Source organism: Mastigoproctus giganteus, chromosome 7 (genome assembly GCF_048544385.1).
Source record: "Mastigoproctus giganteus isolate SK-2022 chromosome 7, ASM4854438v1, whole genome shotgun sequence".
Classification (NCBI taxonomy): Eukaryota; Metazoa; Arthropoda; class Arachnida; order Uropygi; family Thelyphonidae; genus Mastigoproctus; species Mastigoproctus giganteus.
The window spans coordinates 10,767,701-10,783,209 of record NC_143581.1 but is presented as its reverse complement, the minus strand read 5'-3'; the positions used below and the strand labels follow the sequence as shown (position 1 = coordinate 10,783,209).

General features: G+C 33.5%; 1 protein-coding gene across 1 annotated transcript in view; it reads right to left on the bottom strand.

Annotated features, from left to right (window-relative positions):
- LOC150082496 (carbonic anhydrase 1-like) overlaps nucleotides 1-15,509 on the bottom strand; it is a 37,299-nt gene that overhangs the window by 9,913 nt on the left and 11,877 nt on the right. The window contains exons 2-4 of the mRNA XM_090378651.1: nucleotides 5,714-5,911; nucleotides 4,851-4,969; nucleotides 1,065-1,160 (exon numbers count right to left, since the gene is read on the bottom strand). Of these exons, the coding sequence (XP_090234777.1) occupies nucleotides 1,065-1,160; nucleotides 4,851-4,969; nucleotides 5,714-5,911 (413 nt within the window). The remainder of the gene's footprint in view (nucleotides 1-1,064; nucleotides 1,161-4,850; nucleotides 4,970-5,713; nucleotides 5,912-15,509) is intronic.

Below are 15,509 nucleotides of genomic sequence, written 5' to 3'. Positions count from 1 at the left end.
TCATCCCTATGGCAAAAACCCCCTTCATTTTTCAACACAGTCTCCTCCTTATGAAGTATATGTCTTGTTTTTCAATATGAAACTGCCTCGATACAGTTAGAAAAATTTATTCCATTGTCTGCTGAGCCATTTGGAGATGCATGATGAGTACATTACTTTCTGTTTGAAAGTAAGCCAGTAGAGAGAGGTACCATTTAAGTTCCCTAATGCAAAAATTCTGAGCCCTGCCATCTTGCAGGAAAAGTGAAGTTGACTGTATTTTAAGACAACAATTTGGTGATTTTAGTTAACTAAATGAAGAAAGTGAACACTTGTCAAAAGCGCCATGCTTGCTTATCACTTTTATTTTAACTTGAAAGGCACAACATTCAAAATAAAGCAGTACTATACATCCTCCTCATTCCCCTGACCACTCAAAGATGCACTGGGAAAAGCACTTCCACTCTCTGATGACAAGGTCAAAAAAGTCATGCACAAGTGGCTCAGCAAGTAACCAAAGGAATTTTTCTTTGATGTCATTGAGACATTGGTTTCATAATGAATGACTAGGGGGCTTTGCCCCCTGCTCACTTCTTTTCATAAAATAAAATACTTGCAAAAGCTTTCGACATTGTGTGTCTCTTTGCTATGAATACATAAGTTACATATGGAAATCAAGCATGGTACTGTGTGGTCATGTTAGATAAACATAGCAAGTGACCACGCTTAAACAGAAGCTTGTTTTACCACAGTAAAACAAGCTTCTGTTACATACTTTAGTATTTGTTACGTATTACACGTAACTCGCATCTCTCTTCTCCCATTAGCTGAATAAATATCGCTATGAGGAAAATTATTTTAATGTATAGAAATATATGCAATGCAGAAGAGGAGACCATGTTCAGGAATCATGCTCCTTACGATAACTCTTAATAAAAAAAAATATAATTTTTTTTTTTCTACTTTTGCAATGTTCATTTGAACCACCATGATATTTATACAGAACAATGAACTGTTGACCTTATCATATAAATTTATGACAATGTGTATATTTAATGGTTCATTTAGAAAAAAAAAAACAATACCTCCAAAAGCACTCCTAAGACAGCTAACCCAAAGACATTTGCTGCAGCTTCACTAAACTGGCCATACAGTGATTTGTTCCAAAATACCAAATGGAGCTATAATAATAAAATATAAAAATAATGCATTTTAAACACTGTTATAAAAAAAAAAAAAAAAAAAACTGTACAGGTTGTTTCTAAATTACACCAACAAAACCACATAAGTAGTTCTAGATACTAAAAAAGTACAAAAATTCTATTTATGTATCCAATTCCGAACAGTTCTGGGAGGTATTGCTGTTTCAATTTTAGAAAAGTAGCTATGGGAATTTTGAAAAATAAGATAATACAAAAATAAGGATAAGCAGACACATACCTAAAACCATTTTACTAGGTATCTTCTTATTTTTTACCATTCAAAACTGCTACATAACCATTCAGAATTACTTATTTTCGTATGTAGAACTATTTGTTTAATTTTATAAGTGTAATTTAGAAACATCCTGTATACATATATTGTACACAGGGTGTCATTTAAAATTTTGACAAATCCTGAATGAAACTTTATATTAAACATCTGTCAATGTGTCTGAATATCATTGCAATCACTACATGTCTAAAAATGTTTGGTAATTCATGGAAACGATTTATCTTTAAATCAAGGACTTTGATCAGTCCATGTGGAACTTCATCTTGTATATACACAGAATCCTTTGTGCTTTATGTTAATATGTCTTAGCTTATCTGACATCCTATACATTAGCCATTTCCAGGAAAATAAAAATATGCTACTTGACACTTTCTGCATATAAATAAACACCAAACAAAAAAGCACTATTCAATAAAATTTCCACTACTAAATGTTTCATCTACATCTAAAGTACCATACCTCTGTTACATAAAGAACAACTTTATTTTTCTGGAGGTCATATTTTTATCTCATAAGATAAAAGCATATGTTAAATAAATAATCTTCTTCCTTGAATACACTTTGCGGCCCCTGTGAGATGAATGACTAATAAATGGGGATCTGTCAACTAAGATAAGTAGAGTTAATGCTGACTTTACTCCTTATACTGTGAGGACACAGAAAAAAATATAGAAACAAAAAAGAAATTAAAGTCTGAATACTTTATACTTCTTTTATAGAAGATCAGAGTGTCTTTAATTCTATTTGATGTGACCTTAACAGCTTAGGTAAACTTAATAAAGAATATGGAAACTACACTTGAAAAATGTCTTAACACTAAAAAAAAAAAAAAAAATTGCTGCTTTTCATTAGAGAATACATGATAAATTATATAGTGAAAGTGTAAATAAAAACTTTATTTTTTTAATAAATAAAAAAATTGTTTTGTTGTAATGATAAAATTAACTTGCTGTTCAAGCAGATATTGGGATGCTTCTAGAATAAACAGAATGGACAGTTTACAAGTCACTTAAGAACAGTTAAAAATTAAAGAACTTTTTAAGTATCATCTTTTTATTGAATTTAGCAGTTAAATCAGCAAGGTTTTTTGATAAGGGCACAGAGTCAAGCAAATAACTTCAGTAGACATTCATGATGGAATGTACTGTATATATTATTGGTGGTGGGCTATAAACAAAATTAACACATCTTTATAGCAATCTATATTGACATTGATTCATATTGGGTGTTGACACCTTTACAACTATTTTAGTTTTTATTACCTCCTTAAAGGGTAATAGGCATTCTAACAGAGGAGCAAACGTACTAATGACATGCTGAGGTGTCATATTAGATTGTACGAAGTTTTCTTTTAGCCAGTGTGTCATTGATTGTTGAAACAAGCTGCCCTCACAGGTAGTTGAGGCTGATAGTTTGAATAAATTCAAAGGTCAACTGGATAGTTACCTGTGTGAGGAGGGAAGCATATAAATTGTATTTTCTTATCTATTTGGTGTTTTTTTTTTCTTTTGACAGTGCAGCTAAAGCCTGTGGCTTTCTTGCACTATATGACGAATACTATTATTACTACATATCCTCCACCGAGAAGTTCTTTCCCATTCTCTGAAGAGATAAATAAAACCATAAAAACAGCTATATGGATAGTACCATCCGTACAGCTGGTATCACCAAGGGTGTGTCTGCGTTCACTTAACACCAAAGAAATGGTGGTCGATTCCAACCAAACTTGATCTGAGATGTACAGGAACAGGATTTAGGCAAACATAAAAAATATACTAAAATATGGCAGCTGGGAATGTATTATCCATGAAATATCAGCCATGAAATGTATTGTAAATAAGGTAATATACAATTATTATGTTTATCATAATGCATCATATTTGCTTTGGGGATTTTTTGGAACATCAATCTTTGATACAGCTATTTCCATAAATGGAAATGTACTGCCATAAGAGAAATGTTTATTTAAAGGGTAACTTGCTTAAAAAACACTGAAGATTTAAAGAGCAAATAGAATTCTCTATCGCTAATGTCCCATTCAAATAGAAACTAATTTTGTGGCTCAATTTCTGTCCTTAGCAATTAGATAAAAACATTGCTAATTTTCTAAACAAAGGTTAACCAACTTTAACAAGCAACTACAAATTGAGAATCATTAGGGCATTTTTTTGTATTTTTTTTAAGAGACGGTTCCACTTTTCACTACCTTTGATACTTGAAGACTAATTTCTTTCGCATACTGTGCAAATTTAAAACATGGTGACAAGAAATAACCCCCCCCCCCTTTTATTAGTTACAGACATTCCAATAATGCTTATAATTAATAAAATGAATTCTTGTTCCTTCATTCACACAATTACCAATAATCTCACCACAATACATTTTTTCTGTAAACAGTATATAGAACTTTTTCTTACCATATTTTAGTTTTATATACAAACTGAAATATATGAGTAGTTAAAAGCAAAACACAAAATCTCTTTATAAAAACTTTGTCACAACACTACAAGCAAAAAGTCCAGTTATCCAGCATTTATGGGGATTAGAATGATGACAAGTATATGAATTTGCCAGCTGTATGAGAATTAACCTTAGAGAGGGATATACTAAACAATACAATGCTAGAACATGAAGTTAAACTACTAGGTCATAATCAATATACACTATACTTTATTTCCTTTGGCTTAATTTTAAAATAACATTTCTTTTCATGTTTTCAGATTTCACTCTAAATTCTATCAACTTTTCAAAATGTTTTATAAGTTTTGAAGAACCAAGATTATATACTTTCATAAGTACATTATAATTTCCCCCCTTTTCTTTAGATTTGTATAAGTACCCAGTTGTATTTTAAGATTAACGGGACATTTACATTTTTCACCAAATTTCTGATTTTTTTTTTTTCCTGGATACCATAAAAGATGGATGGATTATGGATACAATTATATAAATACACTTTCTCAAGTAAATGATAATTCAATTTAAAAATAAATGATATTTGAATTTAAAATAAAATTTTAAATAAAAGTGAATAAGTAACAAGTACTTTACAAACACGGCAAATCTCAGAATTTCAGTTTTTGTTATTACCAGCCATAATTCTGTAAAATACTAAACTTATATTAAAAGCACAAGGAAATAAGCATGATATAAAAAGAGTAGAGTAATAAATTGATATACTATTCTATATCTAAACAAGATACAGAGTAGTCTGAAAAATGGTATTTGGATAAACAACACTGATAGTTATCCAAAACATTATTTCAATTGGCTTATCACCAAAATTTTTATATAATTAATAATGCAATTGCATTACAGTATAATACAGTCAATAATAAAACTATACCTAAAATTAAACTTCATGACAATAAAAATACCTCAGCCGAGAAACTTTTTCCATCAACTGTGTGTTCAGAACCAGTCTCAATGTCTTTTCCCCAGTGGCAATGGAACTGGGCCAGTTCATAATCATGTTGAAGAGGTCCTCCATCAAGTTCTGAAAAATATGAATAACACAAAATGAAGAATATACCCATAATACTACCTTATAGTAGAAGCATAGTAGCATGCAATGAACTATCACCTGAGCTTCATGAAAAAATTATCTATCCTGCAATAGATTTCCTAGTTTTTCATAGGTTTATCCCTGTATGTGATTATAGGCCTGTATAGTTAAACTGCATCACTGACAGAATTTACATTACATCTTCATACGTAGCATCTTTACATAGCTTTGTAATTTAAAGTATAACAGTATTAATAAAGCAATAAGGTATTAAAGTATTAATTCAGGCAATTATAATCATTGACATAATAATAATTAATAACACCTCCATTGTCTCAAATTTTGACATTTTTACTGGGCAGGCTTGAAACTACTGCCAACAATAAAAATTACTACAGAAAAAAAAAAAAGGGTGAAAAACATACATACTGCAAAGGTTTTCAATAAAAATCATAATACAAGTCTGCCTCTGTAACAATAACCCTGCTTTCTCAAATTGACAGTAAGGACTTCCCATGTAGGCTTGCCAATAAAAACATAGGCAAGAAAGTGAAGTGAAATAAAGAGGAAACAAAAATATAATTGTATACTACAATTATAAAATTCACCTGTGACACCCCTGACAATGATGAACTTTATAAATCATGCCTAATTACACAAAAGTGAAGGCAAGAAGACAGGATAACTAAGTCTGGTAAGAAAAGTACTTTCATAAAGAGATTAATTATGACTTACGGGAGCCTTTGCCATCAACATTGACTCTCCATCCTGCACCAGTGTTGGTTATTGAGTGGCAGTTCTCGGGGACAAAATTCCATGACAAAGGTTGCTGCTGCAAATCAGGATCTTCTTCAATAAGTGATGTTACAATATCGATAGGAGACTGTCTGGTTCCAGAAGCTCTCCTATAATACTGGTGCCAGAAGGCAGGTCCTGTAATGATTACAATTAACGTTAGACCTCCAGTTTTGCAGTCAACATTTACAATAGAAGGAGCACTTTAACCACATGAGAAATAAAAATAAAATCTAATCATTTGGTTAATAATAACATAAACACACATATATAAAATGTAGCTTCCATATAGTGAAACAAAGGGAAAATTAACCTTAGTACATATATTTCAGGCTTTCAAATGTTCTCACCATTTCATCAGTATGGGAAGGAAGAAATTACAGAACAGCAAAACTGCATATATTATATCTTTCAAGTTCCATATTAGGTCAACATATTGGATTTTAACACTTCAAAACAAATTTTCAGAAAAAAATATTGAGGAAAACAATTAATAAAATTTATTTCTTCCGTACATATTGAATAAAAAATAAATAAAATAATAGAAATAAAGTAATGAATAAACTGATCTTTTTCCACTTAACCATCTGTACACTCAATAACCCTAATACAGATCACCTGTTGCAAGATATGGCAGGAACAGGTAGTAATAGACATGGTTAGCAGCTTGTGACATCAACAGATACATGATGACAATACATTTTCATCAGTTCCACTAGAAGGGCAAGTGAAGTTTTCTAATAAGCTACCGTATATAAATGACTGCAGAGATGGGGGAAATCCCTGGTGCCGTTTGGCACTAAACACACTCTACATAAATGACTTCAGTAATAAAGGTTTCAATAACGATAACTATGTGCCATCCAATTACACAGTAGGCACTTCATATTATATCATTCTGAAGAATGATAAATTCTTCATCAATAGAATAAGGGGTCACGAACCATAACATAACATAATCTAATCTTAAACTCTGTTACCAATTATACTAATCATCACAGATCTCCTAAGATAATAATACAAATAGAATTTTTAGCTTATGATGAAATGCAACCTTTAAATGCAAGGGCAGTAAAGTATAGCATTCCAAATAATCCATCCATTTTAGTTTTGTGTGTATATTGATAGCAGAAAGATCATCTAATACATTCTGCAATACTTCATTTTGATGCATGCCAATAAAGAGAAACTACTCCCTTAAAGATGGGTAGATCCAAAATGCAATTGAATTTCCATGAATCTCCGTATCACGTATTCTTGGGTACTCGTCACATCAGAACTCCTAAATTTTCTTCTCTTTCAATGAATTTTTGGTTGAAGAATAAGACCTAATTGGCGATTCTTCACTGATTAGTTCTGATCAAGAAATAGTAATAGTATCTGCCGTATAGTGCAAGAAAGCCATAGGCTTTTTCTGCACTGGCAACCAGTTGACCTTTGAATTTATTCAAACTGTCAGTTTGAATCAATAACTCACTGGTCAAAAGAAAACTTCCTACAATATAGTATCTAAACCTCTTCCTCTGTAACTTGAATTTATGCCTTCAGTTCTGTAATTCTTTATAACAGTGAACATTCCACCTTCATTCATTTTACTAACCCCTTTCAGAACTTTATAAACCTCAATGAGGTTCACCTCTGAGGTGCCTGGTTGCCAAGCTCTGTAGTGCACATAGTCTTTCCTCATATGGCTGCCCTTTAGCTGATCTCACCATATATATTGTCCACCTTTAGACTCTTTCAAGCAGCACAATGTCTTTTTTCAGAGGAAGTCTCCATACTTGAACACCGTATTCCAAATGTGGTATTACATAGCATTTAATTAAAAAAAACTAAGACTTTTTTTTTTTTTTTTTTTTGGCTGATGCTGCATAAGCTCATACACTTGCTTTCTTGCATCACATGCCACTACTACTACAAATCTCAAAGATCCGTTTTGGCAAAAGCACTTAAAAATTACTTTGCTAATTTTCCTAATCTCTTTTTTTAATAATGAGAACTACTGAAAGCTGGATGGGCTAACAAATAGAATTTTTTTTTGGAATTTTCGATATTTTTTTATTTTTTTGCTGACAGCAAAAAAGAAAAAAGTTTGTTTTAATTACAAAGTTAGAGAAATCCGTGAAGGCGTCCCTAGGTAAAGAATATCATCACGAAACAAAATATTTATTAATTTGGACACTTACCTTCTAAAATTATATTTTTATGACTAAAATTTTGTACTCCTTCCATTATGAATACATTAAATTATATTTACAATATACATCGAACACAACGCGCTCACCACGCGCATGCGTTGTAAGGCACGCACAGCTGAAGGTGGCGTACTGTTTACAGTTTTTCAAATAATTAATTTTTAATTTAACTATTTTCCACTTTGGTCAATCCTCTAAAATAGGTAAGGAAATGAAAAAATATATACATTTCTTTTCCTGTTAACAACATAACCAAAAAATAATGCCAATTATACCCACTTTTTAACAGTCATAATTAATATAAGATTTCTATTATACTTTTTTAATATTTTTTTTTTTTTTTTAAGAAAAATGACCTCATCCAAGAAGTCTAAATGAACTCCTAATACTCTAATTGTATCTTTGCAAAATGAAAGAAAAAAAATAAATAAAATGAATTCGCGCAAAATAAATTCCTACAATACTGTTTTCTGAAAGTACGTTGAGTGATATATTAAGACACAAAATATTATTTGTGTTTCTTCGGATCAACCAAACTTTTCTTTCTTAATTTAGTTCAATAAGTATAACATTGGGCAATTTATGGCTAAAAATAATGGCCACATTTAGTAAAAAATAAAGAAGGAAATTGTCGTTTGTTGCATTGAGAAATGGTGCACTTTCACGCCTGTTACATGATGAATGCTTCGCGCAGGCGTTTGATAATATCACGTTGGCTAGTCCCCAAGGGAAACACGCAGACTTGATTAGCCTTGATTGAATGTTTCGCTTATCATCCGTTGTTAAATAACTTCAACTTAGCATAACGAGGCTTTAAGCATGGCCAAGAATCTTTACAATTGGCCACTGTGTTCATGATGGCGATTTCTAAATGGCGTTTGGTAATTCAAAACTGTCTCTACAGAGATACTATATAAATTTTGAATAAATAAACAGAGAATTATAACGTAAACTATATAGCAACAAAACCAGGCTTTTCTCTAATCAGCCATTAATACCTTATAAATAAAATTCAATGAGGTAGGACCATTAACGCAAGTTTCGTTTACATGGCATAATAATAATAATAATAACAGTAAAAAAAAGTTCCTAAAGATTGTAACCGGAAGAAGACGAATGGTGTTATTAGTTCGCAGAAATTTCGTGTTCTAGTTAAGGCTTTCAGATTTAAGACAATGAGAGTTATGATTTATGAGAAATGACATGGCAATGCAGTGTTACATTACACTCTGATTGTGTAATGATTTCATGCAGGTGGCTGGGAAATATTAAACATTCTTAGAAAACGTGTCTTTCCATACGTTAGTAATATTAGACACAGCCACGTTTCTTAGATACGCATTCTGGGAAACGAGCAAATATAAACTTAATGCTGAGCGTGATGCTTTCCTTTATCCATGTCCTATCTTTAAAGTAGAATGTGTTCAGAATCAAATCGCATTCACACATAAAAAATATTCTAATCAAGCTACTAAAATGCAGTTCACATCCCAGTGATTTCAGCAGCTAGAATACAGAGACTGGAAAATTTGTTGAATGTATTTAAACTGTTTTAAACCAACAAAGTTTTAAAATGATGCAGCTCACTTTGACCTCCCCGTGTGTTATCATTTTGGTTTCATATAGACTACAAGCACAAGCGTTCTAAAAAGTGTTGATTATCATTTTAACCGCAGCCGTCTTGTTTCGAGATGGCACAGCGACTTTTACCTTGATTCAGATTGTATGCACAAAGTGATTTAGGTATATGCGCATGGTGATCTCAAAGCTCACTTTCCATCCTACCTGTCGTGAGCCGTTCTATCATAGGGAAATTTACTTTTAGATCAACCATTATGTTTCAATCAAAAACGCAAAGACAAGAGAATCATTCCTGACATCAAGTGACTTCCCAAAATCAGCAACCTCTTCTGCGTGAAAACATTAACTTCCATGTTATAATTAATCCACTACAATAAGAGGGCTGATCTAGATATTACCAGAAACAGTCTGATTGACAGAACCACCAGCAAGTCACGAACTTTTGGAACTACAAGCTGCCAAGAGTTCGCGACTTCTCGAAGGGTCTCAGTACCTTTTAAGACATTTAAAAGAGCTTAATACCAGTTACGGTCCAGCCAACAATTCATTCATTAACTTTCGGTATCTTGGCCAACTTGTTGTACTAGTGCCAACCCAAACTTCCAAAGCTTGTAGACTTTTAACTAAAATTTTTTTCCATTTTCCTTCTACTGCGTAATTGTTTATCACGTGTCAACTAACATTTTCCTTCTACTTCATGATGCTGATGGTATCCTTACTCTTTCTCGGATGAAACACACAAGGGACATAAATTGGAAACGGATGGTTTCAGACAGATGAATGTGGAAATATACTTTCAACTAGAGAGTAATTGATTACTGGGATAAACTTTCATCTGGCGTTATGGAAGGGGATAGGCTGAAAATTTTAAAGAAAAATTGAACAAATTATTAGAATGAACGAGTAAATGAAATGCCTGCGATTTTTTTCCCAACCAGCAGGGAAAACACAATATACTCTCTGAAGTACCGCTTGTTATTTATACAGCGCATAGTTGTTTGAATTATGTCTGTTACCATGAAGATTTGCAAAGCTGGAATGCAAACATGAACAACAAAACACAATTCAAAATCATTACCAAACCCACAACGACACTACATGCTGCCCTAAAAAACCACGAAGTCCAATCCTCTTCCCACATTCCAATTAAATGACTTAGTCTACCAAGTATCTTGCAAGTATTGCAACTCCTCATACCAGGGATCCACTCGTGTACACTCAATACGAGAATGAGACAACATTCAACATCAGTCCTCTCATCCCGCTCCTCGGCTTCGGAACCCTCATTCCAGGCGATCAGTGAAGGCCACACCTTTCTATTCAATGAAGTAAAAATTCTCAGCATCCAACTTGATTACACCAAACTATTAATTTCGGAGACACTTGAAATTAAATTACATCAAAATTCAGTAAATGTACGTCGCCCCTACCCCATCTCAGATTCATGGTCCTTCACGTGCATGCGCCAGGATCGCAACTAATCTCCATGCTATAAAATTCCCCCGCAAAACCGCGGTTTCACTTTCCTTTGACCATGACCCTGGTCGAAAAGCCCTATCCGCTTCAAGGAAGTAATAAAATTATTTAGTCTCTTAATGTTTTAGAGGATTCTTAATTTTTTTATGTTTCAATGTTAGTTTTTAAAGTGTTATTTAAGAGTATGGATTCACTATGTATTTATTTGGTTCCAAATCATTTAAATTGTTTTTAAAACACGGACGCATGGTATTCTCTCGCTCAAAGATTGGCGCGGTGATTCGATGTATTTTGGGGTCGGGCTTGGGGTCCGCGGGTCTCCGATTCCAGAGTGCGTTGGGTCACTGATCTTGTCTACGAGGGAGTGGAATACATGTAATCTATTTGTATAATTATTCAACTACGGAGAGTATCAGCACTGAAGTGTTCTACAAGACATCATAGAGTAAATCTTCCATTTCTAAACTAAACATGAACAACATACAAACCTTTAAAAAATAAGTTTTGCAAATTAGTGTCTGGAGACTAGGCACTTGCGAGGTGATCTGATTCAGGTGTATAAAGCCTTGAATGGTTTGAGCATGCTCAATGCTGATGGGATTCTTCCTCTTGCTCAGAATAATCACCTGAGAGGGCATAAATTCAAATTGAGGGAAGACAGTTGTAGGATAGATGTGCGGAAATTTGCCTTTAGCCAGCGTGTGGTTGATTGCTGGAACAAACTTCCATCTGTTGTTGTAGAAGTTGATAGCTTAAATAGACTCAAGGCCGAACTAGACAAACATTTGGAGCGAGTGTATGGGTGAAACAATTTTTTTTTGGCTGATGCTATATAAGCTTGCTTTCTTGCATCAATGCTAATGCTAAAACTCACAAGGGAAAAACCAAATTCCCTCCACCTGACATCGTCTAACTACAGTCCGGATTAAAGAGGGCCTTAATTCCTCTAATTCAACTCCTATCTGAAACTCAGATGAGATTCGTGAAAAATCCATCTCAGTGGATGGATTTTTCATGAAATTTTATATTCGGGCATTTTAGAAAGAAGTGTACAGCCTTTCCAAATCTCATTAAAATCCAATAGCAACCTGGAAACTATTTCTCTGTCTGTCCGACCGCATATAATTCAAGTATTCCATGCAGCTACCCTTCATTTTTAGTATTAAAGCTAGTCTTACAAACAGGACTGCAGAGTTAAAATACTCTAGATCAACATTGGAAATCTCTCTCTCTCCTAACTGCATGTTTGAAGCCTAACAAATTCAAAGGCCAGTTTGCTAAGAACTTTAAAGAATCCGCCCCCCCTTTGCAAAAATCCCAATAATTGGCGGCCATCGTGGATAGCACAGTTGGTATAATCACCCTCCTCCCCACACCAAGTGGAAAAGAGCGGAGTTCGAATCCCATCAATGACGCAAGGAATTTTTATGGGTCTTCTTCACAACGTGGCTGAGTTAGTAAGTCTCACGCGACGGTAGCATGATTTATCGTCTAGCAAACAGCAACTCGACAGTTTGCTGATGCCTGAGAGTCGAGTTATTACATGAGGATGGGAAAAAAAATAATCAACTGCTGAAATTTCCATTGGTCTGATTTTAATGAAATTTAGAATGGCTCAACAAATCTTTTTAAAAGGCATAAATATAAATAAAAGTTCATGAAAATCCGTTCGCAGGGTGTAGAGTAGATATATACGGGAGGACAGACATGGTGAAGACAATAGGGGTATTATGTATATATGCTAATGCGACTAAGAAAAAAAAAAAAAAAAAACAACACGTAACACTTTCAGATTGTTATACTTGACTATCATACTGAATTCGTGAGGTAGCTATGGTTGCGTGCTCAAGTACTTCTATAAGATCTGAAATACAATGAAATATATTATTTCCCAATGACAACCAGTTTTCTTTGTTTTTAACAGTAACCATGAAAGGCAATGAGCAAAATTACGAGGTCACAACGGTTTCCAGTTTTTGGCAGCCGCTATAACAACGTTCAGTTAATAATGGCGCATGCATTTTAATTGATTTTCAATTTGTACATGTGTATTATTATGTCCAATAAACACACTCTGCTCAACGTGAATATTTACTCATTAATCCAAACAACGAACCATCTTTTAGATAAAACTAAATTCATTTCATTTCAAAATTAATAGATTTTCTTTTACTTTAGAAAATGGAATTTTATTCCTTAAACGGAATTCTATTTCCTATTTTGAAAATGAAATTTATATTCCCTAAACAAAGATTATCTTTGTTTAGGGAATATAAGCTTCACATCCCGAGCCTTTTAAAATTCTTGTAACAATAGTTTGTGAAATCAGTTTGGATGATAGCTGCCATCTTACTTATTGAAGACTGTTCTGTAGAGCTTCATCAACTAGCCGGAATTTTTTTGTAGTTCTGAGAGAGCATGGTCTACCTCTTCTAGGTGAATTAAAATCTCTCGATACTCCCAAAGCTTTAATTGGTAAACGGCATTTTATAACAAAGCAGAGCCACGATGGTTTGGCAATTCTCTATGGATGAGTCACACTAACAAGTTTGCTGGAAAGTTTCACTATTCTTTCTTCTTTACGTAATAAAGAAGGAAGATTTGATTTCTTTGACTTTTCTGAACTCAGTGACATCCATCTTTCTAGCAAATTCTAATTAAAGGTTCCTTAAAAAGAAACAGAAATCTATGAAAGAAAGAATTAATGATGTATACGAAATCCATTATAATGAGTTGAGAAATTTCAAAAAAGAAGTGTTCGTTTTCTACTATTACTTCTAAAGAAACCAAGTCTGGAGCAACGCCAGAGTTCCTAATTATTTTGTCATTTATGGAGAACAGTGAACTTTTACATTGCCTTTTTAAATCTTTCGTCGGGTGAACAAAGGCGAGTAACAGTCTTCATTCTTCTGGCTTATGCGATATTTAAAATTATGATGCAGTCAAAGGAGGCTAGCCGGTTAGAGTTCCAAATGTTTGAATTTCACGTACTTTCAACAGTGGCACAAACTGGAAACTACACTATTATTGACTAACTAAATTATGATTGTCTAAGTTACCACCTCATAAGATAAAACACAAAAGGTAGGTTGGGCGAAAAGGATACCAAAAGTGAATTTGGGAGAAGCAATTGTACTTCTTGACATGTTATAGCGGGCATTGAAGGCCACTGACTTTCACTGGAACATACAAACTGTTTTTGAACTGTACAAAGTTCAAAAAAAGTTCCAGATGAAGCCAGAAGCTATAGTTGTGAAACCTTTTTGAATTACTTTATAATATAATCTTTAATACTGGAACTACAACAAAAATAGAGAAAATCCAAGAATTACAACAGAAATTCAATTTCCTTCACTTCCGCCAACTCTTGTACCCCAGGTGCAGTACTGAAGAGAAATTAATTCTACTCGCAGTTAGGATTCTCCTCAGAACCCTACAGAAACCTTTAGAGTTATCCTAAGATCCCTAAAATCCGCCAGTACTTCCCCACCCACCCCTTCTATCAAAATTGAAGTTTAAAACTTCGCAATGTATGTAGGGAAGAGTTTTTAGATCTGTCGTTGCCTGGGAACTGCTGGTCATACATCTCTAGAAGGACAGCAGAATTTGTTGGCAAAGAAATGAAGCAGAACAGAAAAAAAAAAAAGGAATAATATCCTCGGGACATTGATCACAACCATTTTTCATTTTTACAGTTATTTAAGACTGACAGGAAAGTCAACTCAGAACGAAAGCAAATGATATTGCTATTGCTGAGTTTGCGCAGTTTTAGATTGTATGCACTGGACCTTACGTAACTTCGATACAGAAGGATTTCCCAAAGAGTACATTTTTTGTAAAAATTTCTGAATGAATAGAAGACTCATCAGGTTACATCAGCGTTCTATGATGCAAATATACTGTACAATAAAATGAAAGAGACGCTTCCAGTTAATTCGCGATTGAGTAATAAAAGGAAACAAGTGTCCTCGGCTATATTACAACATCAGGATGGAATAATCGTAACTGTCCATTGAGTAATTCCAAAAAAACTATTAATGTCCTTCTATGAATTGCATTTTAGTAACATATTTCATTTTCAATTTTTAAACTATATTAACATAAATATCAAGTAAGCGACAGTGTTATTTAATCAGAAAAATGCCATAAAATACATTAATCATAAATATTCCTTGAAACAGTTTTCAGAAACAGCAATTTGTTTGATAATTATTTATTCATTCAACAAACATATGGGGATACACCCTAATTACACACAGATGCTGGGTAGATATAGGGCGTTAAAAATACAGAATTATTACACAGTTGGGCGTCAGTTACCCGAAGATTGGAATAATACACACTGCCCTACCTTAACACCTGGACACCCCTCCATTGATAACTTGTAACTTACTACCCAAGCACCATGTGTAAGAAACTATAAATGCTCTAGTAGACCTTCGAGGAGACAACAGTACGATTTTGAATGCAAAATGTCCCCATCA